The 26,215-nt window shown below is 32.6% G+C and overlaps 7 protein-coding genes across 10 annotated transcripts; 1 reads left to right on the top strand and 6 right to left on the bottom strand.

Annotated features, from left to right (window-relative positions):
• Nucleotides 1–1,449: 1,449 nt before the first annotated feature.
• LOC135832458 (protein transport protein Sec61 subunit alpha-like) lies at nucleotides 1,450–4,364 on the bottom strand. Its single transcript, XM_065345717.1, has 9 exons — nucleotides 4,111–4,364; nucleotides 3,766–3,833; nucleotides 3,616–3,681; nucleotides 3,335–3,545; nucleotides 3,008–3,265; nucleotides 2,748–2,914; nucleotides 2,530–2,670; nucleotides 2,193–2,441; nucleotides 1,450–1,872 (listed from the first exon to the last, which is right to left on the bottom strand). Exons 1-9 carry the CDS (start codon nucleotides 4,115–4,117, stop codon nucleotides 1,609–1,611), a joined length of 1,431 nt encoding a protein of 476 aa, XP_065201789.1. The 5' UTR covers nucleotides 4,118–4,364; the 3' UTR covers nucleotides 1,450–1,608.
• Nucleotides 4,365–5,716: 1,352 nt separating this feature from the next.
• On the bottom strand, nucleotides 5,717–9,283 carry LOC135832435 (cytochrome P450 4C1-like). Of its 2 annotated transcripts, XM_065345683.1 has the most exons (13): nucleotides 9,139–9,283; nucleotides 8,755–8,947; nucleotides 8,547–8,653; nucleotides 8,374–8,464; nucleotides 8,267–8,296; nucleotides 8,011–8,196; nucleotides 7,842–7,911; nucleotides 7,641–7,764; nucleotides 7,014–7,193; nucleotides 6,833–6,901; nucleotides 6,589–6,757; nucleotides 6,290–6,469; nucleotides 5,717–6,212 (listed from the first exon to the last, which is right to left on the bottom strand). In XM_065345683.1, exons 2-13 carry the CDS (start codon nucleotides 8,945–8,947, stop codon nucleotides 6,034–6,036), a joined length of 1,578 nt encoding a protein of 525 aa, XP_065201755.1. In that variant the 5' UTR covers nucleotides 9,139–9,283; the 3' UTR covers nucleotides 5,717–6,033. The 2 variants fall into 2 exon arrangements, with proteins under 2 accessions (XP_065201755.1, XP_065201756.1); XM_065345684.1 differs by lacking the exon at nucleotides 8,267–8,296 and having other exon boundaries at nucleotides 9,139–9,282.
• Nucleotides 9,284–9,292: 9 nt separating this feature from the next.
• Nucleotides 9,293–12,776, bottom strand: LOC135832438 (cytochrome P450 4C1-like). Of its 2 annotated transcripts, XM_065345690.1 has the most exons (11): nucleotides 12,582–12,776; nucleotides 12,351–12,457; nucleotides 12,136–12,226; nucleotides 11,808–11,993; nucleotides 11,594–11,666; nucleotides 11,378–11,501; nucleotides 11,000–11,149; nucleotides 10,583–10,651; nucleotides 10,333–10,501; nucleotides 9,916–10,095; nucleotides 9,293–9,805 (listed from the first exon to the last, which is right to left on the bottom strand). In XM_065345690.1, the coding sequence occupies exons 1-11, from the start codon at nucleotides 12,751–12,753 to the stop codon at nucleotides 9,624–9,626; spliced, it is 1,503 nt and encodes a 500-aa protein (XP_065201762.1). In that variant the 5' UTR covers nucleotides 12,754–12,776; the 3' UTR covers nucleotides 9,293–9,623. The 2 variants fall into 2 exon arrangements, with proteins under 2 accessions (XP_065201762.1, XP_065201763.1); XM_065345691.1 differs by lacking the exon at nucleotides 9,293–9,805 and having other exon boundaries at nucleotides 10,088–10,219.
• Nucleotides 12,777–12,855: 79 nt separating this feature from the next.
• LOC135832434 (cytochrome P450 4C1-like) lies at nucleotides 12,856–18,457 on the bottom strand. The gene is made up of 13 exons (XM_065345682.1): nucleotides 18,302–18,457; nucleotides 17,747–17,951; nucleotides 17,543–17,649; nucleotides 16,683–16,773; nucleotides 16,227–16,412; nucleotides 16,072–16,141; nucleotides 15,856–15,979; nucleotides 15,466–15,541; nucleotides 15,255–15,355; nucleotides 15,074–15,142; nucleotides 13,987–14,155; nucleotides 13,661–13,840; nucleotides 12,856–13,524 (listed from the first exon to the last, which is right to left on the bottom strand). The coding sequence occupies exons 1-13, from the start codon at nucleotides 18,383–18,385 to the stop codon at nucleotides 13,343–13,345; spliced, it is 1,644 nt and encodes a 547-aa protein (XP_065201754.1). The 5' UTR covers nucleotides 18,386–18,457; the 3' UTR covers nucleotides 12,856–13,342.
• A 685-nt stretch (nucleotides 18,458–19,142) lies between these two features.
• LOC135832422 (mitochondrial import inner membrane translocase subunit TIM44) lies at nucleotides 19,143–21,424 on the bottom strand. Its single transcript, XM_065345663.1, has 5 exons — nucleotides 21,066–21,424; nucleotides 20,762–20,928; nucleotides 20,310–20,443; nucleotides 19,974–20,241; nucleotides 19,143–19,900 (listed from the first exon to the last, which is right to left on the bottom strand). The coding sequence occupies exons 1-5, from the start codon at nucleotides 21,174–21,176 to the stop codon at nucleotides 19,261–19,263; spliced, it is 1,320 nt and encodes a 439-aa protein (XP_065201735.1). The 5' UTR covers nucleotides 21,177–21,424; the 3' UTR covers nucleotides 19,143–19,260.
• Nucleotides 21,425–21,642: 218 nt separating this feature from the next.
• LOC135832426 (UPF0547 protein C16orf87 homolog) lies at nucleotides 21,643–23,610 on the top strand. Its single transcript, XM_065345671.1, has 3 exons — nucleotides 21,643–21,955; nucleotides 22,060–22,302; nucleotides 22,370–23,610. Exons 1-3 carry the CDS (start codon nucleotides 21,905–21,907, stop codon nucleotides 22,610–22,612), a joined length of 537 nt encoding a protein of 178 aa, XP_065201743.1. The 5' UTR covers nucleotides 21,643–21,904; the 3' UTR covers nucleotides 22,613–23,610.
• On the bottom strand, nucleotides 23,396–26,108 carry hrm (hermes). 2 transcript variants are annotated; one of them, XM_065345661.1, is made up of 5 exons: nucleotides 25,922–26,106; nucleotides 25,651–25,860; nucleotides 25,422–25,548; nucleotides 25,173–25,352; nucleotides 23,396–25,054 (listed from the first exon to the last, which is right to left on the bottom strand). In XM_065345661.1, the coding sequence occupies exons 1-5, from the start codon at nucleotides 25,929–25,931 to the stop codon at nucleotides 23,965–23,967; spliced, it is 1,617 nt and encodes a 538-aa protein (XP_065201733.1). In that variant the 5' UTR covers nucleotides 25,932–26,106; the 3' UTR covers nucleotides 23,396–23,964. The 2 variants fall into 2 exon arrangements, with proteins under 2 accessions (XP_065201733.1, XP_065201734.1); XM_065345662.1 differs by lacking the exon at nucleotides 25,173–25,352 and having other exon boundaries at nucleotides 25,922–26,108.
• Between the last annotated feature and the right edge of the window lie 107 nt (nucleotides 26,109–26,215).

The following is a 26,215-nucleotide window of genomic DNA, read 5'->3' as shown; positions in this document are numbered from 1 at the left end:
ACCACTTCATTTCTCAAGTTAGTTACTTTTCTGTTTCGCATACATTTCTACCAAACCACTTCGCATATATGTAGTAGTACCTAGTGTTTTTTCCACATTTCAAGTACAATATATGTAGGTAGTGGAATAAAAAAATAAATTCAATTCGAATTCAAAATGTACGTTAAACGGTAATAAGTACGTAGGTGTATCCGTAAGCTTACATCGTTTCTCGTCTCGCTATTTCCATTCATTTGAACCGTCATGAAACCCGTATCACTCGATGTTGACATTTCACATCAAACGGTATTAAGTTCCCATTCCCAATCGCATCATCATTCAAAGCCCAAATAACTACGTTCAACAATCAGCCAACATTTTACTCGTTATGCTCAGCTAGCATATAAATCCATGCTTTTTTTCTCCCTTTCACCCTGTTAAACACAATACCTACAAAACGTAAACAAGACAACCACCAGTTGACGAGCGTACTTCGTTCCGTCTCATTAAAGTCGTATCGCTGTTGCTTTAATCGGATCGGTTAAGGGAAGGTTAATAATCATCACAGTTTTTTGAACCAATTTTAAAAACAAAAATTATAAAATGTTTATTTCACCTTAATTCATTTTAGAGCAATACGTATTATACATACATAAAGTACATTGATAGCCGCATCGCTAATTTGCGTCAATTTTTTACATTTCGTTAACTTAAATGAATAAATTCAAAAAAAAACAATTACTTATACAAATATAACAAAAAAAAATGAAAAAAAAACAATCCAAATACATTATTGATATTAATTTAAAAAATTTACTCGCGAAACATTATGTACGTTTTTTCAATCAACATTTCCGGGAAAAAATCTAATAGGTGCACAACAATAAATAGAACACAAAAAAAGAAACATAAATTAAGAGAAAATGAAAGAAAAAAATTTCAACACGTATAATGTTGTTGACATTTCTTTTTAAGAAACTTTTGAGAAATTCCAATTTAAAAAACGCTTTACCATACTTAAAAGATTGAAACTTACATAAAGCTTCTCAATTTCTGAAAAAAATGGGAATAGAAGAGAAAAGAACGCATAAGGAAACAATCACGACGAAAAAATATATAACACAGATTAGTCATATAATTCGCTCACTTGTACAAAGAGAACAAAATCTTTTATCGAACAGCGGCGTTTATATAGTTTTTTCAATTCCTACAACGAACAATACAAACATTTTAGTTCTTATTTTCTATCATCAAAAAGAGACAAATGGAGGACATTTTTTTAATAAAAAAAAAACTGACCCCTATTACGCCGCGTTGAATTCAAAAATTCAGCTATTAAAAACTCGATGGTATATAGATATATTTTTTTTTTCAAAAAAGAAACTACCTACAAAATAATGTTTCTACACTAACAACAATACAGAGAATTTCGAGAGTTTGAAAAACGGAAATTCGTGTTCGTGTTCTATGATACCAAAAAAAAAAAAAAAAAAAAAAAAAAAAAAAAAAAAAATGGGAGAAACTGAAGGGAAACATGGAAAAAGAGCATATACACAAATACATCTACATATTCACTCCTAGCGTAAAGCAACGGTAGTTTTGAATTACGGAACAAAACAACGAATATCTTTAGAACAGTAATGTACTCATTCCCCCCATTTCACTTTGTTCTTTCACAAATATTTCGAAATACTGGTATATAATAGTTACAGCTAGTAAAATTCCGGTTCCTGATCCGATGGCGCCCATAAAATCGGCCAATACCGATAATGCTCCAATACATAAACCTCCGAAAGCAGCCGCCGTCGGTACATAGCGATTCAACTCGTGAATCATCGAATTATCTCTATGACCGCACATAACCATTTGTTGTTCTTTTAGTTGTTTGGCGACCTAAAAAAAATGATAGAAAGTCGAATAAATTAACATAAAATAATAATGAAGAACTCGTGGAAAATAGACGGGCGAAATATATTTTTGAGGGAAGGAATGTAATATAATTTCAAAAAAAAAAAAAAAAAATTAATTTCCAGATGAATTGAAGGGAAAAAATGATGATAGATTTTCAAATTCTTAGGATCAAAACCATGAAACATCGTAACAATTATAATTCTATCTTCATTTTCTGTTCATTTAAGGATATTTTATTTTTTTCAAAACCGCCAAGTTTCAAATAAGTACATGCATACTATTAATACATGTATCGAACTCACATCTTTCGCTGACGATCCGCTAACGTCGATCCAAGTTTTCGAGAAAAACGCACAAGATCCGAGCATGAAAATGATGTATAAAATGGCGTGGATTGGATCTTCCAATATATGGCCCAAATTCTCAGGAGGAGACAAGTAATAACATAAGCCACCGACTGGATACGCTCTAGCCGGGCCACCGCCTCCAACATCAGCCCAAACACCCAACAAATTAACTAAAAAGTTTCCTTGGAATTTCACAGCTAACATCTGAAATTAAATGTCCAGGATTACTAATACAAAACGTGGCGCCTTGAAAAAAAAAATAGATAAATTTCAAAATAAGTCGGATATTTACTTGAGAAATAACGTATAAATTAGAAACTAAAGCTGACTGTAAGATTATGGGAATATTCGATGTGTAGAATAATTTAATGGGATAACTGCTATGCTGACCTCTGTATCTAGCAGATTTGATGGGTAAATCTACTCTAAAACCCTGTAGGTACATAAAAATTGATATTACTTCAAGTTCGTAATCATTGTCGAAAAAATGATAAAAATATGACTAATTACTTGGAAGTAGATAACGACGGCGAACACTAGTACAGTAGCCAATAAATTCATCAAATTGGGTAAATTCTGTCGGTAGAAAGCTTCGCGTAATGCTCTAACTTTATCTTGTCTCGTGGCTAACAAATGGAATAAAGCGATCACAGCCCCTTCGAATTCAGTGCCGCGACCTATGATATCGAGTACATAAAACATCGAGTTAATCGTAATATAAATATAATACATTTTTATGAATTATATTCGCGCAAGGCGCAAATACTCACCGGTATTCATAGTAGCAGGACTGAAAGCTTTCCATACAATAGTTTCGCAAATATTAGTAGCAATGAAAAGAGAAATACCAGATCCCAAGCCATATCCTTTTTGTAATAATTCATCCAGAAGCAAAACGATCAATCCGGCGACGAATAATTGAATAATGATCAATAAACACACACCAGCTCCGATCTCTGACGGGTCTCCGTACATACCGGTCATTACGTACACAATAGCTTGACCGACGGTAATAACCATACCGAAGACTATAAAACAGTCCGAGTTAAAAGATGCCTGTTGTTTAATTAAATGCAAATCCTAGAATACTTACTTACGTTTTTGGGCTCCATTGAAAAGTGCTCTATCTTTGGGTGTATCACCTACTTCGATAATTTTAGCTCCGGCCAACAACTGCATAATAAGTCCGGAGGTAACGATCGGTGATATACCTAATTCCATCAATGTACCTCGATTCGAGGCTAAAATCACCCGAATCCAGTAAAACGGATCGGCCGAGTCTGATGACATGATACCAAATAGCGGAATCTGTGAAACAAAACTCAAATCAATACAATACTTTTTCAAAATAAACATCGATTTTTGATCGGATACTTACTTGACAACATACTAAGAAAATAAATAAAGTAATAGCTGTCCATAGTACTTTCTCACGGAACTGAATCTATCGAACAAATCAAAAAGTAAGCATAATGTACGTCACCAAAATTTACGTATACTACGTACATTAGGAGATGAAGTATCTTACTTTACGTTCCGGTTTTGCAATTTCAGGCAGTATGCTACAAAAAGGCTTAATAATTTCCAGGAACTTGACTGAAAAGAAAAAAATCAAACTTGAACTTAAAACATTGATAACATCAAAATTAATGTTAAGACTGCAAATGCCACATAGATCAATCACCTCTTCAGAATATGATAAAATTCGGAAAGATTGATTAGGAGAAACTGAAAGGGAGTAAATTTAAAGAGAAACGCGTAATTTTAGGACACATAATTAAGTATTGAATACGAAAGGATCGAGATGTAGTTCGTTACATTTACATAGTACTTATTCTTTGAAGCCGAACAATACGAATATAAGAATACTTACACCCCATGATTCTTAATAATTAATAAATCACTTATTAATAAACTGATAAAAATTATTCACAATTCATAAAATAACGTTATGATCATTGAAACTACAGTAAAGCTATACAGTACTGCATCGGATCAAGAAGTTTCACGCAAGCAACTTCAGCTATGAAAAATTGAAAATGTTCACGCAGCATACGTGATTACTTCATTCGGAAACAACGAAGCAAAACATGTACATTATCAGAGAAAAACTCGAGCACAAGAATGAACACGACATCACAACGTCACACATTTTGTTACTGTTCTGTTCGGCCGCGCGCAGCGGTAATAAATAAATGAACAAAATAGGAATCCTACACGATTACCTACAAAACACGAATTAAAGAATGAATGAATGACCAAGACCGAAGACGACATTCAAAATTCAGGCAATTCCGCAGTCAGCAGTCCATAAAGGATAATTTTTCATGTACATAGACATACATACTTACCTTACCTGGAGGCTAGAATTGCCCCTAGTCCTTCAACCTTTTAAAATTTTAATTAAATATTAAATAATGTCATCGACTACGACTAATAATCAATTTTTCTGCGCCAGAACTAAAATATGGTACTCAGAGTCAGAGGGGGTGCGTAAAGGTTGTAGGTATCATTAATTTCGCATTTTGGGCATATTGCCTATTTTTTTATTTTATGGGGCAAAAATTTTATAAAAATTAAAAAATGCGTAGGTAATTTCCACATTATATTATTAGTGCGGCATATGACAATAGGAGTTATTGCAACCCCCGCCGATCCTCCAGGACAACTTTTTTCTTAAAGAGGACATCCAAAGGAACATTTTACAGCAAACTTGCCCAAAAAAAGTTGGCCTTACTTACAAAATGGCGGCCATTTTGATTGACAGGTCGGCCGAAATCGCAGATTTTGCGTTTCAAACTTTCAACATACGACTTGCACGAAATTTGTCAAACCTTACAAAGGTAGGTCGAAAGATCGTCATGCAAAAATTTATCACCTGTCAAAATTTCAAGTGCTAAAGTGCGTTTTTCAATTTTCGGCGAATTTTTGAAAATCCAATTTAGGCCAAAAGTGAGGGAAAAAATCAACATTTTAGGTACCAAATTGACCAAGAAAGCTGAAATTTGGGATATACCCTATTTTCGACATGCCAAATCGATTGGAAACGGTTTCAAGCCGTTTTGAGCAGTTCTGGAGCCTCCAGCAGATTTTTGAAACTCGAAATTCTCACAAAATTCCATCAAATTGGAGTTGTAAAACTGATTGCCTCATTATACAAAAATTGTTCAAAAATGTTTGCGCCTTACAAGAGTATAGTTACAATTAATAAAGAAGTAGGAAACATGCTCAACGCGGCAAATCAGGCAAATGTTTCATTTCATAGTTAAGACTTTTCATTTCTGTGAGATGACTTTGACTTTTGAGACATCGAGTTGCTTCATTCATCGTGATTGTGATTTATCAGGTTTTTTCGAATTTCCACGACCGCAAAACAAAATCGCAATAAAATAATTTTTAAACTTCGAGGTTTTCAATGTTTTCATTAGTTCATTCAATACCTGCATGCAGAATTGAACAGCTAGCCGCGCAGTCGTAGCTTCGTGAGATAAAAATTTTTATTTTGAAGAATTTTATTACATACATTATCTAAATGTTGGTATTGAGTGGAGCAAAACTGCCATGGTAAGTGAACAGAAAGAAAACCTGGTTGCAGTTTGCCGATTTCTCATAACAAACTACCTTTTTTTTCAACTTTTATTTTTGTTGCAATTTTTCACGCAAATATTGTGTTCTTATGAGGTTACAATGTAAAAATATTGTATGTACCTACTTAATCATTACTTCTGTTGGAGTAAGGATTATTGAGTATTTAGAAAAATTACAGTTTATCTTTACACTGTTATTGATAATTTAATTAAAAATAAGACGGTTTCCTAACACGAGTTTTTAATGACAAGTTATATCCATTGAGAACATCTATGACAAATCCTGTATTCAGCTTTATATCATTCATTGTCATGGTCGTGTGGAAACTGAATTTCCGCAGTAATGTTGATAGTATTAGTTTCAATTCAAAAATAGCGTAATTTTGACCTAACGAAAAATATTTCATATCAGAAACTTTTCTAATAACCCAGTTTTTACCTCTTAATATGTTGCCGGATACGAACCTATACAATTTCTAGCACCAACACTGAATGGAATGTATGCGAGTTTAGGTCGGTTCTGTACAGCTGCGGGACTAAAATTATCAGGATTGAATTTCCATGGATCTGGGTAAAACTGGGGATTGAAATGAACCGCCCCTATAGAAACCATAATGGTGGTTCCTGCTGGAAATACACGATCTCCTAGAAAATTAGAAATTCATCGAAACAGGAATAAATTATCTACCTATTCGTACAGTAAACCCCATAAACTTATATTATTCTTGCAAGTTTGGCAAAAATTCCCCACCTCCTACACTCACCTATTTTGCAATCTTCTTGCACTCCTCTCAATACAAATGGAACTAATGGGAATCTCCTTAATGCCTCTTTCAATACCTGATCAAAATATGGCAGTCGCTTAATATCCTCAAATTCTGCGTCCCGATCACTGTCGCCAAATATTTCGTAAAGTTCGTCGTATATTTTAACCTACAACATGATGTTGGTGTTATAATAAAAAGTCCAATTTTTCAAATAGGTAGTGTATTAGTAGATATACCTTACCTGTACATCTTGATGGATAGCTACAGCCAATAAAAAGAAACCTAGCATACTTGCAGTAGTATTAGTTCCCTAAAAAATAATTGTCGAGAGGTATCCACGTTACTAGTATATTATATACATACCTACTCGTACCTAGACCTACTTATTGAAAATTTTTTGTGAACATGAACTAGAAGCTTACCCCAGAAATAATATTGATTATTTCATCGTGTACGACATGTTCATCATATCCTTCATTGAGCAATTCATAAGCACTTGTTAAGAAAGACTTAGGTGGAATTTCATCAGCTGGTATTTTATCTGGGTTTTCTTTATGCAGTAAAATTTCGTTAGTAATGTAACTCATTTTATCATCCAATATCTACATATTTGAAAACAAAAAACAAAAAAAATCGTCAGGAAGACATAGATAGGTACTTACTTCGACTTACTTTCGGATGTAGTGCTCAATCCTACACTTCCTGATAGGATAACTTCATACCTAGTCTTGTTATTGAGTATTTTGCATAGGTAGGTACATTTAAGATCAAAGTAATGAATTTTTTTTTATAAAGAATTTTATGGGTTTTTCATATTTTTAGCCTTAGATAATTTTTTTTTGTAAATTAAGGTAGTCGCTTTTTTCTTTGCCTTGTGATTATGCCGCCTCCTCACCTCCCTGCCTCCCATTTCAAACATGAAACATTATCTAGATGAGAGGTGAAATGATGTGAAATATATCACCTTAATTTACGTGTAAGCAAAAATAATGTATGAAAAGTTCCTTCATCTAGTTTAAGCATGCGATTAAAGTATTCACTGAGCAAACCTTTTTAGAAAATTGTAATATTTTCGTTTTGATATCCGTTATCTGTTTCTTATAATAGAAATCACTTATAAATTTCACATGAAACCAAGGTATACACATTCTTTCATAGCTTATCTGTAATCCTCTAAAATAAAATGCATGAATTAAAAATTTGGTCCTAAAAATGCTTAGGTAGGTATTATATAAATACAATTTTCTTACTTTGCCATACTCTGATGAAATTGAGTTGATAAAGGATGTCCCCAACTGAGCTCAACATTCAACATTAATTCTATTGTAGGCGAATAAAATTAGTTCCTATTTTTTAATACTTGTCTGAAGTGAAATGGCCATTGAACGAGACATTTATAAAAAACCATAAGTTACGTACTTGAAATGATATCAAAGGATAAAAAAGATAAGTGATTCCAAATATTAAATTCCGGACCATCGACTTGATTCCTAATAATTTCAATAGCATTTGAAGTTTTCTCATTTATGGGAGCTGTGTATCTCTCGAATCGGTTGTTTCCAAAAGCAGATGTTAGTTTTTTTCTATTCTTTTTCCATATATCAACTGTAAATAAAGTTAACCCCATTAACTGATATAACATCAATTGTGTAGGTAGGTAAGTAAGTATACCTACCGACGGTCTCTATGATCATAGATTGATGATCTTTAACAAGAATAACTGCCTATGTATCAAATTTACAGATAAATCACACCGCAGAAAATAATCATCAGAAAACTTACCAGAAGCTGTAAATAATCCATCACCCCAAAAATCGTGAAAAGGTGCGAACATTTCTGGTTTCCCTAGCATTTTGGAACACATAAAAACCACCTGCAGTTATCGTTGAATTTATTAGTGTTTTATTTCTCCGCTTATCTTACATAGGTAGGTACTGAATAAAATGCACTCTTACTTCTAAATCTTCCAGTTTTGATAACCCAACGACGAGATGTTTACCAAACCACAATTTATATATGTGTCCATATTTTTCGAAATATCTCGCAGCTTTTTTGAGAGAATCTTAATGAAAACCACATAATTAGTATTTTTTTAAAAATAATACCTATTTAAAATTTTATCCGAGAATGAGAGAAAAAAACAGTAATTATTGGAATATAAACCTTCTCCATAGACGAAATCTGCGAAACTACCGAATATAGAAGATTCTGGAGGACCCGGTATTGTTTCAGCAAATTGTACCAAACGTGGATCTCTTCGGTATATTTTGATAAAGTATTTAAGAATAAATACAATCAAAATAACTAACAGTGTAATTGTAAAGTAAAAACTGAATAAATTCGGGGATACCAACATCTGAAATGAATGGAGAGTAGTTATTTTCAAAAACATCAAGGTGTAGGACTGTAGGTAGGTAATTATATGCGTCGATAATACATAGGTACATATAGGTACGAGTAGATATGCTTATTTTCAATTTTAAAAAAATCTACAAAAGTATCACAATACGTAGGTATAAGTACCTATTTAAAAAAGTTCTCACTTACCTTTTACAAAAAGATTACATAAAACAACACATTAGAAGTAGGTTTAATAATGTTTAGATTGAGCATTTATGAGCTCGTAAGTAAATAACTTCTATCTCAATCTTTTAGTCATTTGTTAGTAAATTAATCCAATCCGATTGCAATAAGAAAATGATACCTATACAATATACATATATTTATTGAACATTTAGGTACATTTAAAACATAGGTACACATCCCATATCATTCACTATTAGCTATTTATCAACGAAAATACACGCAAACGATAATTCATTGCATGCGGAATTTTTCAAGTTTAACGTTTGCTGCTAAGGATAATATCAATTCAAGACATTGTTTTACCGCGTGAAAATATTTACTTATCTCAAGAAAATAATGATAAACTCAAAAAATGTAAAACATGATCAATTAATCATAAAAGATAGATAGGTAGGTAGGTAGGTAAGGTTACAACCGAAGCGTAATATTATGCATTAAGGTAGGTATTATTGTTGATAAAACGTTTTTCTTGTTCGAGTTTTAATCGACAAATTAAGGTTATTTCTGCAATGTGTCACAGAGCCCATGTTTAATTTAATATCTTCCATTTTCATCGTTGTATGAAAACTGAAATTCCGCAGCAAAGAACTCAGTATCAATTTGAATTCCAGCATAGCAAAATTTTGTCCTGGAATATGAAAAAAATGTCATCAACTTCAAACGAATTAGGTACCTAGGTATATCTACTTTTCAGGAATTTTGTTATTCGTGTTATGTCTGATGTTATTCGCAACCTACCAATGCAGTTTCGAGAAGCGGCACTGAATGGTATAAATGTAAGTTTATGGCGTTTTCCAACAGCTTCAGGACTAAAATGGTCAGGATTAAATTCCATAGGGTTAGGGTAATATTCTGGATTAAAGTGAACAGCTCCAATAGAGATTAAAATTGCGGTACCTGCTGGAAATATGCGGTCACCTGCAAGAACAAAAAAAGAAGTCTTGCGCATTTTTGTAGAACGTTCAGCTCGTTCAGCATACAGGAGATCTATCATCAAAATCCCGACTGTTCGTGTCTACCTCATACGCTAGTTTTTACGTACCTAAAACATTGGCATTATTTCCATAATCGGTATATGTAATTCATTTAAATGCGGAACCGCTCAGCATGCCATTTATCAAGGTAGCGTTGTAAATATAAATATTACCCACCTACCTATTTTACTGTCATCCTGAACTTCTCTAAGTATAAAAGGTGCAATAGTGAACCTCCGTAAAGATTCTTTCAACACTTGGTCCAGGTATGGTAACTGTCTTATATCTTCTTGGTTGCCATCACGATCATCATCACCGAATACATCGTAAAGTTCATGGTACAATTTATCCTGTAAAATTGATCCCATTATCAAAACATTTCCATTGCTATCTTAGGTTAAACGAATAAAGATATTTAACCCTACTCCAACCTGTATATCTTGATGAATAGCAATGGCGATCAGGAAAAAGGAAATAACGCTGGCATTTGTATTTGTACCCTGTAACATTATGTAGATATCGTATTAATAGGCATCCCGTAGAAACTAAAGTAATTTGGTGAATCGGTGCTATTTCTTGTAAGTAGGTATAGGTACCTATAATCTGTTTCAAAAATACCTAATACGATTTTGGAAATTTTTGGGTTGGATACAAAATAAAAAGAGCTTAACATGGGCTAAAAATTTAAAGTTTAAAAAATGATATGAAACAATCCTAAAAGTTTTACAATGCGCATGCCTTGCATAAAATAACAAATTGTAGAAATGAGTACTTTTTCTATCGTTCCTACTTACCTATCTACCTAATTGAAATTATGAGTGATGAAAGCTTATTTAATCAATACGTACCCCAGATATTACCGTGTATATTTCATCGCATGCAATTTTTTCATCACATCCTTTGCTGACGCTCAGTAATTCACGAACAATTTCTACAAATGATCTCACTGAATCTGTTTGAAAGTTAGCATTTTTTCCATATTTCTCATAATTTACGACCTGTTATTATTTTTAAAAAACGGTATTATTGATTCTCGATCGTATAAACAGGTAGGTATACTTATACGCTTAGGTATAAGTAAATTAAATTTGAATTGTTAATGAATGCCTCAGCACAATTGTAGAAATCTAAAATAGGTACGTAAGTAGTTAAGTAAATAAATACTGTGATCAATAAGACGTATTAGGAAGGAATTGTTATAGGTAGGTATGACAAGTGTAAATTACTTTTCTTGAAAACTGAAATATTGAATCAATTATACCATCGAGTTGTCTGCGATAAAACAAGTCATCAATAAATTTTATATGAAACCATGGGACACACATTCTTTCAAAACTGATTTGCTGCGCTCTAAAATTTTTATAAATCAAATTTGAGTTTTTTTAAAGGCAAAAAACCAAGAAAATACTTTACTGACCGCTTTCAAAAAAAAATCATCTTACTTTGACAAACTTTGATGAAATTTTGTTACTGTTTCAGAATCCCAGAAATCTTCTTTCACATCCAGCATCGTCCCTGCATTAAACAAATCAATGGGTATTCAACGGCTTCAGTGCAGTAAAGAACCGGGAATCACAAAATGTAGGCACACGCAGGTAGCCTTTTCAAGTTAAAGAATAGAAGAATCCCACGTCGCGCCGTAGCGTAGGTGCTTACTTGTAATTACGTTGAAAGATAAATAAACAAAAAAATCCCAAGCGTTAAATTCTCGTTCATTAATTAAACTTTGCATTTTACTAATTGCATTGCGAGTTACATCATTGATTTGGGTAGTATAAATATCGAATCGATCATTGGCGAAGGCACAATAAAATCTTCTCCGATTTTTTCTCCAAAGATTCACTGTAAGTCATCATAATTTTTATGACCAACTTGACAATTTTTTTTAAAACGAATACTTATGCACTTAGTAATTATAATTGTTCTACGTGGTCCATGCACATTTACAGAAAATAAAGTGTTCATATATTATGTAGAAACTTACCAGAAGCGGTAAATAAACCATCTCCCCAAATATCATGATAGGGCTGGAACATTTTAGGCTTCGCCACCATTTTTGAACTCATGAAAACAGTCTAAAAAATTCATTTGGCATTCGTGCACTTAATATTTGAGTATTTATTTGTGTTTAGATGCTTTCAATTTTAATTAGGTACATCCAATCACATATGTCTGTTAAATAGACTACTTATAGGTTACCTCTAAATCCTCAACATTCGATAATCCTACCACGAGATGTTTACCGAACCATAATTTATAGACGTGTCCATACTTTCGGAGGAAATCGACTGTCGTTTTTAAAGAATCTGTCAGCATGAAAATAAATTTAGACCTTCAATGTGTAATCTACTTAGAATGTATACCTATTCCTCAAAAGTCTATTAATTTTCAACTATTACGTATCAAGTATAAGAAACGGATATGGAATACCTTCTCCGAAGTAAAAACTCTTATAACTTCCTAAAAACGGAACTGTCCGAGGACCTGGGAGTGTGTCAGCAAATTCAACCAATCTGGAATCTCTTTGAAAACTCCGAACAAAAATATTTAGCGATATAAAAATTATAGCGATCCCCACTAGTGCATACAGTAAAAGATCCATTGAGAAATTGTATGGACTTTTTTAAAATAAACTTTCTGTTTTTAAAAAACGACTCCATCCAAAACTTATCAACACAATATTTGAAATTAGCAGATCACAGAATTCATATTGCGAATTTATTATTTTCGAACAAGTGCTTTGTTGGTTCGTAGATAAGATTAAGTCGTAGGTATAATTATTGTAAAAAGGAAAGATTCGGCCAATAAAAAATGAATTTTAAGTGATTATTACCTTTACGAAAGTACCTACTTAGATTACTTATGAGATTAGCGTACATTTTGCAAACATTAGGTATACAATCTACTACATAGGAAAATTCGCTGCTTTCTGATCACATGATAATGTTTCCCTCATTCTACACCCACTTATGTATAAATTGGATTTACTACTCACGATTACACGTTGAAGATATAAAAAATTAAATACCTATGTATGTACTTAACAATAAAAAATCGTCATCGTATATAGTAGCAATACATTGCATAGGTTTTAAAAATTATTTGAATCGCTAAAAGTTTACAAAGTAGAAGCCATCCTTATAAAATGTAGATAATACCTACATTTGAGTGAAACGGCATCAATGATAAAATTACTGTAAATACGACGGTTTTTTGATCCTATGTTTAATAGAAATTTTGTATCCATCGGGACTCGTCGTCAAGAAACCCATGTTCATCTTTACATCTTCCATTTTGACTGTTGTATGGAAGCTAAAATGTCTCAGCAATGCGATCAACGTCAATTTCATTTCCAACATAGCATAATTTTGTCCTGAGAGATTATTAAAAATTTATTTAGATATCTGCTTCAACCGTACCTACCTCTCACCATAATTATAATAATTAAATGAATCTTGACTAGAATTTTAACTAGGTGCAAGTATCTATAGGTACCTATCTATACTAACCGATACAATTCCTTGCTCCAACGCTGAAAGGTAAAAATGTGAGTTTATGACGTTTCTCAACAAGTTCGGGATTGAAATTTTCTGGATTAAATTCGAATGGATTTGGGTAATAGTCTGGATTAAAATGAACACCTATGAGAGATATTGCAAGAGTAGTGCCAGCTGGGAATACTCGATGACCTATTGATGTAAAAATGAAATAAAAAAAATTATACACCGATATTTTTGCCAATAGACATCAAGATTCGTTGAATTTTTAAATACATAGGTACCTACTCAGGTATTGGTATACCTACTCTTTTTTCTGTGACATAATTTTTACCTACCTATTTTTCCATCTTCTTCTACATCTCTGAATATAACCGGAACTAAAGTGAATCTTCGTAATGTTTCTTTCAATACCTGATCAAGGTAGGGTAATCGTTTGATATCATCGTGATCTGCATATCGATCGCTGTCACCAAATACTTCAAAAATTTCGTCGTATAATTTATTCTGAAATGTTGTCATACTTCAATCTGGTAGGTTCTGGTGTAATTTTATTTTTGTCTTACAAAGGATGTTCCAAAACTTTCCACATCTTCAATGATGGGTTGATTGAAAATGAAAAGAATCATTAGGTAGGTAATTACGAGTATAAAGTATGGGGTGACCTCTGTCACGCGATCTCAAATTGGACCCGCAATCAAAATTATTTTTTTTTTCGGAAATTAGTTATTAAAATCTGCTTAAGGCTTTTAAATCATTTCAAAAATATGCAAAATTTTACCAAGTGAATTACTCGTAGAACGAATTTTTATTTTCAAATTTCAATCATACTTACCTAACTCAAATTTTTCATCATTTTTTGATTTTTCTCTCAAACCCCTGAAGAAAATTCCAAATTTGTGAGAGTTTTCATATTACCTATGTAGGTAATATAATTTTATTGTATGTAGTAAAGATCTATGCCTACTGCCTAGGTACACACGAAGTACACAATCATACGAGTACAAAACTCAATATGTACATATATGTAATCAGAAAATGAAAAATTTTTAAAACTGTTCTCTCATTTTCATGGAAGTAAAACGAACAAGTTTTTAGCAGGTTTTTTTAAATGCCGAAAATTCTTTAATTTTCGCATTCTAAGTGAGTAATTACGGATAGTTACTTGATTTTTAAAATTTTCTGCCAATTCAAGTAATTTTCAATTTAAACTTTTTACAGCTAAATTTTCAAAGAATTATTTCCTCTCAAGAGAAAACCCACAACAAAACGCAAAACATTTAAAAATTACATTAAAATTTAAAAACCGAGAAAATATGGATTTTTTAATAATTTCTAGAGTCGTTTTGTCATAAGTCATTAAAAATAATGGAGTTCAGTGTCTAGTTTCAGAACATTCTTTTTAAAAGTATTCAAAGTTCAAACCTGTATATCTTGATGAATAGCGATAGCTAATACGAAAAATGAATTGGTGATTGCTGTGGTGTCAGTGCCCTGTAATCAGAATATTATTGTTGTTACCGTGTACGTCTAATAGGTACTGCGTATCTAACCTACTGCCTAATATTTTCTTATCAGCGAAAGCTTATTAATCGCGGTAACCTACTCCTGTAATCATTGTGATTATTTCATCGTGCATTAATGTTTCATTGTTTGCTTCTTCTTGTAATTCATATGCAGTTGTTAGGAACGACTTTAGAGATATTACTGCAAAGTATGTAAGTAAAACATTAAAGAAACTGAAATGTACCTGGACCTTCTACCTAATTGACAATAATACAAATAACGCGAAATTATTACTTGTATTTTTCTTATACCTTCATCAGGCGATTGATTTATGTTCTTACGATGAATAATATCTTGTTTAATCTCATCCATTTTGTCGCGTACCGTCTAAAAGAAAAACGCCCAGCTACATTTTGATGAATTATTTACGGCGCTAAAGTAGGCAATTTAATTAACACCACAGTGGGCACATTTCGCATTGACGCAATAAATGTATTGTAGGTGTTAGTAATTATTTTGTAAATCGTCGGCGGGCACTTTTGATATTTCGCATGTGACTTTTTTTCAAAAATGGCATTCAAAAAAAAGAAAAAAAATTCACATTGTAAGTAGGTACCTATGATTGTATCAGAGACGCCACCGACGACATTGTTCCATTGTCAATTGCCATGTTTCTAATACTTCACGAAGAAAACAGTTACCTGCTTAGAAAATTGCATCATACTTCCTCTGACTTCTTCAACTTGCTTTTTGTAAAATAAATCTCTGATCCATTTAATATGCAACCATGGTCGGAACATTTTCAAAAAACTGGTTTCCATTCCTCTGAAGCAAAAGTCAAAATTGAATCGAATATTTTCCATAGGTATCTAGTTACACCTTATTATGAAAGAAATGTATACTCCACAGATTCGTACATTTTGACACATTCGTGAAATTTCAATACTGACTTATCGTGAGGGTCCAATTCGACGTTTAAGGATGTTTCTAAAAATTCGTATAATTATTGACGTTTTTTTTTACTAATAATGTGTAAATGTGGTATTCGTGCCTATGCTTGTATATTTCTCACTTGTTATAACATCGAAAGATAAATATGGTAAATAGTCCCAAGCATCGAATTCTAGTCCATTCACCAATTGCTTCATGGTATTTACAGTTGCATAAATCTTATCATTAAACTCCGGGGTGTAAAGACCCATTATGTTATTTCCAAAAATAGGTTGGAATCGTTTTCTATTCTTTTTCCAAACATGCACTAAAAAACAAGATGAGCATCACAACGGGGTTTCCCAATGAATTTTAATGCGGTAGGTAGGTAGGTAGGTAGGTAGGTAGGTAGGTGTAGGATGCTAAATGATAATTTGATAAAAATTATATCATCAAATACGCGTAATAAGATGCAGATAATTACTTCATTTTCTCTAAAATTATTTCATTATAAGTACTTATCTTTGAACTTTTAAAATGAACTTTTTACCATTGATATTGCTATAATCTAATTTAATTGTGTAGGTTGCAACCTTACTTGGACCCGTAAATAACCCATCGCCCCAAAAATCTTGAAATGGTCTGAATAATTCTGGCTTTCCCAACATTTTTGAATTCATAAAAACATCCTGTTAAAACGATTTTATAACAATATTAAACTAGGTATACATGTACTTGTTATTTCTTTTTCTCAGTATGTAAGTATGTACTTACGCACCTCATAACAACGCGTAATAAATAGAAAATACCATAAACCAAAATTGGTAGGTACCTACTATGTGTTTGTACCTAGTCAAGTATCTATAGGCAATTTGAACTCTACTTTACTGTAATCTAATTAGTAATTACATATCTATATACCCTCTGATCGACGTACCACAAACAGGGGTGGCAACTTGAATTTTCCCTGTGTGTAGCATAAAAATTTCGACACAAAATTACTGTGATTACCCCCCCCCCCCCACACGCTCAAACAGGCAAAAGTCAATCATTTGAACGGGAAAAAAAACGAAATTTATTTAGTTATTTTCTAATTTAAAAAGTTGAACTTCTTGTTCCATTTTTGGAAATCCATTCATTGAGGATCAACTTCAGGGATGTCAAACCATCGGACTAATAATATGTAATACTTGACGAATAGTTGAGGTAATCTTGAAAAGAGAAAGTAGTTGTGCGAAAATGAATTTTTTTACCAATTGAAAATTTTTAATTGAGAAAATTTTTTTAGAATGTCCAAAATTATTTCATTGACTACGTAGTTGCACTTTTCATTTTTGTGTCATGTGTAGCCGAAGCTACACAGGCTACAGGATAGTTGCCACCAATGACCACAAAACATTTTCGCATGCATTTAATTAATCAAAATAACATCCTTTGAATAAATTGAGTATTAGGTACCTCTAAATCTTCAGCTTTTGTTAAGCCAACAGTTAAATGCTTTCCAAACCATAATCTGTACACTTCACCGTAGTTCACCGAATACTCCATTAGTTTTTTCATTGCGTCTAAGTTAATTTACATTAAAAACATTTTCCCATTTTAATAGCCATTTAACTATACTTTTTTACTGAATACGTACAAAAAGTAAATGTAGGTACTTACGTTTTCCTCCATAATAGAAATCAAACCCGTTCCCTATCAGAGGTAAACATGGAGGACCTGGCAATGTTTCGGCGAATTTCACATGTCGTGGATCTCTTTTGAACGTTTTACGAAGATAATTATACAGTAGTAACGCAAAAATAGTTAAGAGACTGATTAAAATAGGAACACAGTTTGAAGTGACAATTTCTTGAAGTTTCGACATCTGTAAACGGATGCATCATTCCATCAACATAGGTAGGTACGCTTCGTCAAATTTGAAGAAAAAAAATTTTTGGAAGAGGTGCAATCGAATAGATCGGTAGGTACTTCCACTGAACTTAAAATAAATATTATGGACTTCACACCGTGTATCAAAATTACAGGGTTTTATGTCACAATTTTTTATTTTAAATAAATATCCGTTATGTAGGTAAGCCCTACCTACAAATACGTAATTATTTTTCACTGCTGTCTGTTTCAATTTTCAGCTGCAGTAATAAATACATTGTGAAAAATACTCGAGTGTGCACGGAAATTAATTCAACAAAATACATTAAATAGGTATGCGCTTACCTTTACGAGAAATATGAGAGATTGGTCTTCCGTCTTCAATGTATATATCTCACAGTATCGTAACCGAAAGCCAACTACATACATAACAACTCTGCTTACCAAAGAAACTTCGTTTTCATTTTTTATGTACGTAAAGATGTCAAAGGTTATTAAAAACAATCATTTTATTAATAATCACGTTCATAAGCTATTAAAACGTATCAGAAATCTAACAAGAGTAGTGTAATTTTTCTGATAAGGTTTAGAAATCGCGTTGGTTTGAGTTTCCACCCGGTTATAAACACAAATCACGCTCATAATGCAACACATTGGGTAGGTAGTAGGTACTTCAAAAAGAAAGGAAAGAAAATCGACGTACTCGTTTGTAGGATATTATAATTTTATTTAAAAAATGTTTATCGATAAAATGCCATACCGAAATGAATGTTATCCACTTCTAATATTATTTTGTTTTTTCTCAATCCGTGATGAATTGAATTATTACGAAATAATTCATCCACAAAAAAGTGAACTATGTAGGTACCTAATTTATTTTAGTTTGATTGCATACGTTATTAGCAGTTTAAATACGAGTTTGTAAAAAAGTACACCTGCCTCAGATTCAGGCTAAAAGGACACATCTGGCATCAATGAAACTTCTTAAATTCAAAACGTAATTAAGGAAGCTCGGTATCATTTTTTGAGATGTGCGGATAAAGTTCAACCATTGTTTATATTAGCAATTGTAATCTGCAGCTGGCAATAATTATTATTCAACAATTTAATGCTCTATTATCAAAAATTAGGAATACATTCGTCAAGATGACGATTACCTGCAACAAAAAAACTGAGAAAAATTGAATAAAACCTTTGAAAACATTTTAATTAAAAAAGATCTTATCGAAGACAACAGTCTTTCTGGAAAATAATAATTATAAAAGAAAATTTGCAACATTCAATTCATTTAAACGAGATAATTTCTATAATAATTGTTCATTCACATTCGCCGACATATCTAATAATTTCCATGCAGCTCTAGGATTCAATTCGCTAGTATCTCGACAAAGAGCCCAGACGTAACTCACTCTGAGTATTTTCTCTGGATCTCCTTCAACAACTGTGCCGTTTTTATCTTTCATGCAAATAATTTGTTGGGCCTGGAAAGAAATTATCAACACTGGTCCTTGATCCATAATTTTACCCATTACTAAATCAGTTTTATCAATATCTAAAACTTTAGAATTGAATATCAAATGTTTCTCTATAGCTTCTTTCAAAGGAGCGGAAATAACATTGTAGGGAGCTTCGTGACACCAATCTTTCAAAATTTCCAAATCTCCTCTGACTATGGCTTCTAATACATTTGGTATGATATCACGTTCGCATAATTTTAAAAATTCTTCTTTATCGAAATTTGGATCCAATTTACAAATTTCTGTCAAAACTTCTGATAACTCGGTTTTTTGGAACAGCCCGCCAACAATATCGGTAACTTTATCGGTAACGAAACGTGATGCCCTGACGACAGGATTGTCGCTTTCGTCATATTGAATTTTCCAGTCTAATATTTTGTTTATTGTAGTATTATTATTCTTAAAATTCTGCCAACTTTGATAAAATCTGTAAAGTAGAAACATTATATTTTAAAATCGGATTTTCAACATCGTCATCTTTTAGAAGAATTCTGCCTTACTTGGAATCTTTATGCAATTCTACGCCGGTGGCTTCTTCATTAGGAGCAATATTCGCTGAATCTATCGTTGCATCTACTCTTTTTCGTAGTTTGGTAGGAGGTTGATAAACGTTCCCAGCAAAAGAAGAATCGTCGATTTCTTTTTTAACAGCTTCGGCTGTTTGTGAGATCGTGCGAAAAGCGCTAGTTTTGCCGATTTTAGAACCGCTCTCTGAAATAGATTCAGCGGCTTTTCCGGCAGTTTTACTAATCTCTTGTTTCAGTTGTTCTACAAAACAAAACTAGTTCACATTATGCTGATTTCGGAGTGATTACAATATCAAATGCGATAACAACCTGCTTTTTTCGCTAAATCTGATTTTGAAGCTTCTTCGATTACATCATGTACTTTATGTTTAATCGAACCCAGTCTTTCTTTTAAAACTTCTGTACTTCTAGAGGCTTCACTTTCTACTGTTTCGTACTTTTGCCTAAAATGAAATGATTAATTGAATGTTGGAATGATAAGTCATAATCTTTGACCATGTAGTTATGGATCTGCTAGATGTGGAAGCCTAGCGGGTCAGATTAAAAATCCCGAATCCCTGTTACGAGTCGTGTGTTTGTACGTGGTAGTGTGCTACATCTATAGTGATCAACAAAAGTGAACGCACTTGTGACTAGTGAGCAAGGATTCTTCATCCATCATTCTGACCCGCTGCTTCGAATTCGTTTTCGTTACACTCGCTACATAACGCGGTCCATATCTACATGGTCTAGGATCCATAATAGATATCATGAAATGTTACCTGGCCTTCTTTAATGCATCTGAATGTTCTAACTTATGCGCTTCTTCCCTGAACTTCTTTAGGTTTTCTTTCATTTCTTTATTTTTAGCAAATTCTTGTTTAATATTATCAAAAAATTTACCGATGAATCCAGACTGTTTTTGAGGTTGCGAGGAGTATGCATTGCACTAATATGAAACAAAACACAAGAAAACACATTATTAGCGAGATTATTACTCAACTACTGAGCGCTTTACCAATTAGGTTCTCATTTTTTGCTCCTATTCTCGTACTTCTGATGGAATGGAAATTCCATTAGGCTTACTTGGTCAATTCTTCGATTCCACGTTTGACTGAGAACTGGATTAGAAATTCTGACGGAGGATAGTCGTCGAGATATCTGAATATCAATAAGGTTTGCCGAAATTCGAAACATTTTGAAGTATGGTTCTGATAAGTGATTTTAAGACTAAAACATATTGCTTCAACGATTGAAAATTGAACTAGCGTCAGTCGAAAAATCCTATTACTACGACGAACAGAAGCTAACCAGTGATGAATATTCACATAAATCTGTCATTATTTGAAAATTGATTTAAAAAATAGATGTATCCTTCGGTCATAAGTACAAGTACAAAACGTTTTAAATTGATTTCGGTATTGCGGTGAAATGGAAAATTTATTTTGGAATATTTTCGAGACATGCTGTTATCACGAACCTTTTGAATTTTCGGTTCATTGAAGATACAAAAAAAATTGTTGAATTTCAGATTTAGATTTTTTAGGACTGACGCAGAGTTTTTGGTTTTTATGCAAAAGAGAGGCCGATTCTTGCACAAATGATGTTGAACAAAAGTCTAGAATATATCCCATCACCATCGTCACAGAAAAATTTTGTAAAAATGTAAACAAAAAACTCAAAACACCGAAATCACTGAAATTTTTTTGGAAAAAATTTTGATTTGAAAAATCGAAGTCGAACTTGAGTAAATTCAAAATTGGTTAAAAATGTTCTGTTCGTCATTGGATTTTGAATAGTTTCAAGTTGAATGAACTAGTTTTTTGAAATTGAACTTGTGGTGGCACATTTTGTTGAAAATTGATGTACGTTTCGCGGATGGTTGTACATGATGAGAATTTTTTGAAATAAATGTCTGAATAATCATGAAGAAGAATAAGATAAATAAAAAGGCCTGCACCAATTGTGGATTAGAGGTAATTCCTCGTGTTTTGCATTCTGAATGAAGTGATCCTACATTTCCACCCTCTCAATTATTAAATTTCAAGTTTATTCGTCAATTCTGTGTCTTTTATTACAGGCAGCAGTTGCTCGAAAAGTGTGTAATGGCTGTAATACACCATTTTATACCAAAAGGCCGACGTATTTTTATGAAACTAAAGAAGGCGAATCATCAGGATCTTCAGGCGTTGGAGCATCGTCCTCTAACACCGGTACGAATTCAAACACCAATGAAGACGGTAGTCGAAGGCGTACCGAAAGGGTGAAACGAGAAAAACCTCATTTCTACGACGCTTCAGAATTTCAAAATAAAAATAAAAAGGTATGCGTAGTTTTGTTGCGTTCTATAAACTCGAAACTCTGATTCTAATTTTTCGCTGGCATTGCAGAAAAAAACGGATAAAAATAGTCCCAAATCTTTAGCCGCCAAGCAAAGTAAATCTCTGGCAGCTCAGCTCAATAAAAAAGAAAAAAAACGCTTGAAAGAAATAAAACTTCGTGAATCGTTAGCTGAAGCGGAAGATGAACGCATTTATGAAAGCATTATGACACCTGAGAAAGCTCATCAATTAGCAGTAATTTTAGAAGAACTTAATAATAAAATGGTAATATCTGCTTGGAAACCATCTTGAAATGGATAACTAGAAAGAGAACAATAGTTTGAAAAGTATTTACCATTTCAGTAAGTACCTAGTTTGTTATAACGGTTGTTTCATGTTAAGTCTATTTGTCCAGATAAATTAATTTTGTGATATAATTTAAGATGTATGTTGTATGTATATGCTACGCTAAATCCGCGAAATCACCTAATGCGTGTATTCGACAAAAAAGTTGCTAATTGCGCGTGTTAAGGCAGAAAAAAATGAAAAAATTGTGCGATAAAATAAATTCTAAATTCGTACTTTAATAAATGGCAAGTATTTGTAAAAATAAGTTTTTTTTTCAAATGTGAAATTTCTGATGTCATCTTTACTTAACTGGTTCATGTGGATTCTAAAATTTTCGATTGTCCGAAAAATAATTTAAAGTTTTTTTTTGCCCCATAAAAATACCCTAAATCGCGCAATTTTTTAATTTTTTTTCTGCCTAATGCGCGCAATTGTCAGCTTTTTTGTCGAATGCACGCATTAGGCAATTTCACGGATTTATATAGTGTAACGTATATTGAAATCGCATTTCAAGTTTGGAATGGCAATTCTAAGATGTAAATTAAAATTGCATTCCAAATTTGGAATGGTAACTATATTATGTATTTTGTACAGAAATTTTTCGTAACGAAATTATAAAGTAAATGATGGTCTCCTAAAATAATCAGTTTATATTCTTTTTTATTAATAATTCAGAATTTTTAAGAACGTACTTTTTTTTGTTGAAGAATACATCTTATTGATTTTTGTTTTTAAAAAAAGACACCGTACAGTTAGGTATGTAATTATTTTTCATTTTAATAACAGATAACTTCGTTTAATTTAGGTCAGTTCCTTGACATGGATAGGTATGACAATCATGGCAAACTAAATTGAAAGTTGTTATTGTTAGAAATGTTTGTATGTATTTGAAAAAACATGACAATATTATTTAGCTACACATAAAGAAAACGGAGTAATAAATAAATACATATCTTACCATAGTTCTAATTTCGTTGATGACGTTGATATGTTAGGTACTGAATGTTTTTGCATTAGATGCAACAAAATTTTTCGGTAACTTCGGTTACGCACATGTCTGGTTTTAATAGACATGTTTCAGTTGTCTAACATTTAGCTTAATGTAAATATTATTCAGACATTTGACGTAACAGCCTTTAGAAAATAATAGGTAGGGTATATATTTCAATATTGAAAAAAATAGAGAGAAAACATAGAGTAATTAAAGCAGAGCTTAGTTCTTATGTAGAAAACAATTTAACCATAATATGTACAACATTCAATCATATTTTTCTAAAATTAAAAAACGAACAAAAAATGAATGAAACTCTCACAGATTATTTATCCTTTGGAGTCACAAATGGTAAAACAATCCAAACCCCTGCTCCTATTGTTATAGTTATGCCTAAACCGCTTATTATTGCGCCAAATGAATTAAGATTAGTATGAATAGCTCCACAAATTGGAGGTCCCACTAATTGGAGAACTCCATTCACAAACAACGATAAAGTATAAGAGGTAGCTAACTTTTCTTCTCCCAACATCTCTACCATGGTAACTACAGTTATTCCTGTGTAGGTTCCCGAAGATAATCCAAATATTGCACATGCAATGCATAACGTTGTGTAAGTATTTACCAATGGCAGAACAACTAAAGATATACCAGAAATCATTAAACCTAAGATGAAATAATATTTTTTATGTAATGGTAAAATATCAGATATAGTTGAGCCCCCGATTCTACCTATTAAATCAAAGAAGGCAACAATTGACAGTAAACAGGAAGAAATAGTTTTATCATAATTCAATGAAATTGCATAGTATGGTAAAAATATCGTAAAATTCGTATAACCAATTGCAGTTGTGGCATTGGATATCATTATAATGACAAATACAGGATTTCTTAATAAATCTACGAAGTGCGTCTCTTTCTCCAGTTTTGTTACGTTTTTCGATATAGCTGCCGGTTTTTCAAAAGATTCCAAAGATTTCAATGTGAGTTGAGAAACACTCTCTGGTAATCTACCCAAAGTGCCTTCGCTAGAACCTGCAAATTTTACGGAAGAGATGGACAAATAACTTGAATTTCTGCGCAATGAATTTTGACTTCCTCTAAAGGGCTGATTCAAATGTGTTTTTTTAGAATTAAATAGAAAGTTTGAGTTGGTTGTAATATTTTTCTCAGAAGCTGTTGAAACCAAATTTATGGTTTCATTTTTATCATCCGTTTTGGTGACACGAATATAATGTTTTTTCTCAGCTAAATCGGTATCAGACACTACCATCTGAGGTAATTCTGTTTTTTCATTGAAGACTATTACATCACACGATAAGGGAACTTTTTTCATATGCCAACTGACTGGATGATAGAACAGAGCTCCGACCCATACGTTCATTGAAATAGCTCCCATAATTAAAACAGCTCCACTGAAAATAAAAACATGCGTTTCATATTATTATTTAAAAACCATTTGCCTACGAATATGTGATATGCAACCAAATAATCACGACGATTTGCGGCAATTCCGCTTAATCAGCTACCTACTTCACTCCATAATTTTCCACTAAATATCTCAACAAAGGCGGTAGAATCATGGAACCGAAAGCACTGCCTGAAATAGCGATCCCATTTGCAAACCCTCGGTATTTTTGAAAATATGAAGTAACAATGAATATACCAGGAGGAAATGATAATCCAGCTCCAACTCCGAATAAGAAACCAAAACTAAAAATTATGAAATTCGACGATATTTTCCAAACAAGTTTTATGAATTGAAAAGAGGAAATGACTCACGTTATGCATAAGTGCAATACTGATGTAGCAAAATAGCTAGTTATCATTCCAATTGAAGCTATCGTTCCGCCAACCAGCGTAATGGTCCGGTAAGAGAATTTGTGCGTTAAATAACTGGTTAAAGGACCTGTAAAGTGTGAATTCAACGTTTACTTGTATTGATCAAGTACACGTACATACATTCAAAAGGTTTAATATCGGTAGGTAAACAAATAAAACTTCGTCCTACCTAAAGAGCAGTAAAGAAAATAACATAACGCAGGAATCCATGAAGCTGCGATTTCAGAAAATTCAAATATTTCTAAAAATTCTACGAATAAAACACCAAATGATTTAATAGTTCCAGGAATTAATAGATTGATTAATGTGCATCCGAACAGGACTAACCAACCCCACCCACCATCTGGAGGCACCAGTTCGTATTTTTCACTTTCATCATCTGCAAAATAATTTCATTAGTGCGTGGTAGTCATAAAAAAATTGATTAATTTTCTACTCACTCTCGTCCATAACATCTCCAGCACGTTACCTTTATTCGTTACTCTGTTATGGCTACATCATAATTTATAACATAATTGTAAATATCTCATGCAAAAGCACGGGCTGAGCACAAGAAATGATTTTTTGTTTGATTAGAATGTAGAAGTGTGTAATCATCTCTATAAGGTGATTTGAATAACTGAGTGTTGAAAAAGTTGCTATTAAATCAATCGATAAAAGTAGCGCAGCTGAAAAAGACGATGTTCTTGCGCACACACTGAAAATTGCGTACACATAATAATAAGTAACAATGA

The sequence above is a fragment of the Planococcus citri genome, chromosome 1, assembly GCF_950023065.1.
Source record: "Planococcus citri chromosome 1, ihPlaCitr1.1, whole genome shotgun sequence".
Lineage (NCBI taxonomy): Eukaryota > Metazoa > Arthropoda > Insecta > Hemiptera > Pseudococcidae > Planococcus > Planococcus citri.
The sequence above is the reverse complement of the archived record's forward strand: the minus strand, read 5'-3'. Positions and strand labels throughout refer to the sequence as shown.

Bases quoted from the DNA above. Each gene is read 5' to 3' on its own strand.
- LOC135832434 (XM_065345682.1), bottom strand. From the start codon at position 18,385: ATGTATGTAGTTGGCTTTCGGTTACGATACTGTGAGATATATACATTG. The intron at 15,356-15,465 runs GTATAAGAAAAA...CATACTTTGCAG, and splicing joins AAATCAATCGCCTGATGAAG to TAATATCTCTAAAGTCGTTC. The intron at 14,156-15,073 runs GTTTGAACTTTG...ACAACATTTCAG, and splicing joins CTATTCATCAAGATATACAG to AATAAATTATACGACGAAAT.
- LOC135832438 (XM_065345690.1), bottom strand. From the start codon at position 12,753: ATGGATCTTTTACTGTATGCACTAGTGGGGATCGCTATAATTTTTATA. The intron at 12,458-12,581 runs GTATTCCATATC...TCATGCTGACAG, and splicing joins GAGTTTTTACTTCGGAGAAG to ATTCTTTAAAAACGACAGTC. The intron at 9,806-9,915 runs GTAGGTTGCGAA...TTCATATTCCAG, and splicing joins CGCTTCTCGAAACTGCATTG to GACAAAATTTTGCTATGCTG.
- LOC135832435 (XM_065345683.1), bottom strand. From the start codon at position 8,947: ATGTTGGTATCCCCGAATTTATTCAGTTTTTACTTTACAATTACACTG. The intron at 8,297-8,373 runs GTAAGTTTTCTG...TTCTTGTTAAAG, and splicing joins TGGATTATTTACAGCTTCTG to ATCATCAATCTATGATCATA. The intron at 7,765-7,841 runs GTAAGAAAATTG...ATTTTATTTTAG, and splicing joins TTTCATCAGAGTATGGCAAA to AGGATTACAGATAAGCTATG.
- hrm (XM_065345661.1), bottom strand. The intron at 25,549-25,650 runs GTAGGACGAAGT...CACACTTTACAG, and splicing joins TTTTCTTTACTGCTCTTTAG to GTCCTTTAACCAGTTATTTA. The intron at 25,353-25,421 runs GTGAGTCATTTC...CATAATTTTTAG, and splicing joins GTATTGCACTTATGCATAAC to TTTTGGTTTCTTATTCGGAG.
- LOC135832422 (XM_065345663.1), bottom strand. From the start codon at position 21,176: ATGTTTCGAATTTCGGCAAACCTTATTGATATTCAGATATCTCGACGA. The intron at 20,929-21,065 runs GTAAGCCTAATG...GTTTCATATTAG, and splicing joins GGAATCGAAGAATTGACCAA to TGCAATGCATACTCCTCGCA. The intron at 20,242-20,309 runs GTTGTTATCGCA...TTTGTTTTGTAG, and splicing joins AGATTTAGCGAAAAAAGCAG to AACAACTGAAACAAGAGATT.
- LOC135832458 (XM_065345717.1), bottom strand. The intron at 3,546-3,615 runs GTAAGTATCCGA...TTTGTTTCACAG, and splicing joins TTTTCTTAGTATGTTGTCAA to ATTCCGCTATTTGGTATCAT. The intron at 2,671-2,747 runs GTAATTAGTCAT...ATGTACCTACAG, and splicing joins CCGTCGTTATCTACTTCCAA to GGTTTTAGAGTAGATTTACC.
- LOC135832426 (XM_065345671.1), top strand. From the start codon at position 21,905: ATGAAGAAGAATAAGATAAATAAAAAGGCCTGCACCAATTGTGGATTA. The intron at 21,956-22,059 runs GTAATTCCTCGT...CTTTTATTACAG, and splicing joins GCACCAATTGTGGATTAGAG to GCAGCAGTTGCTCGAAAAGT. The intron at 22,303-22,369 runs GTATGCGTAGTT...CTGGCATTGCAG, and splicing joins TTCAAAATAAAAATAAAAAG to AAAAAAACGGATAAAAATAG.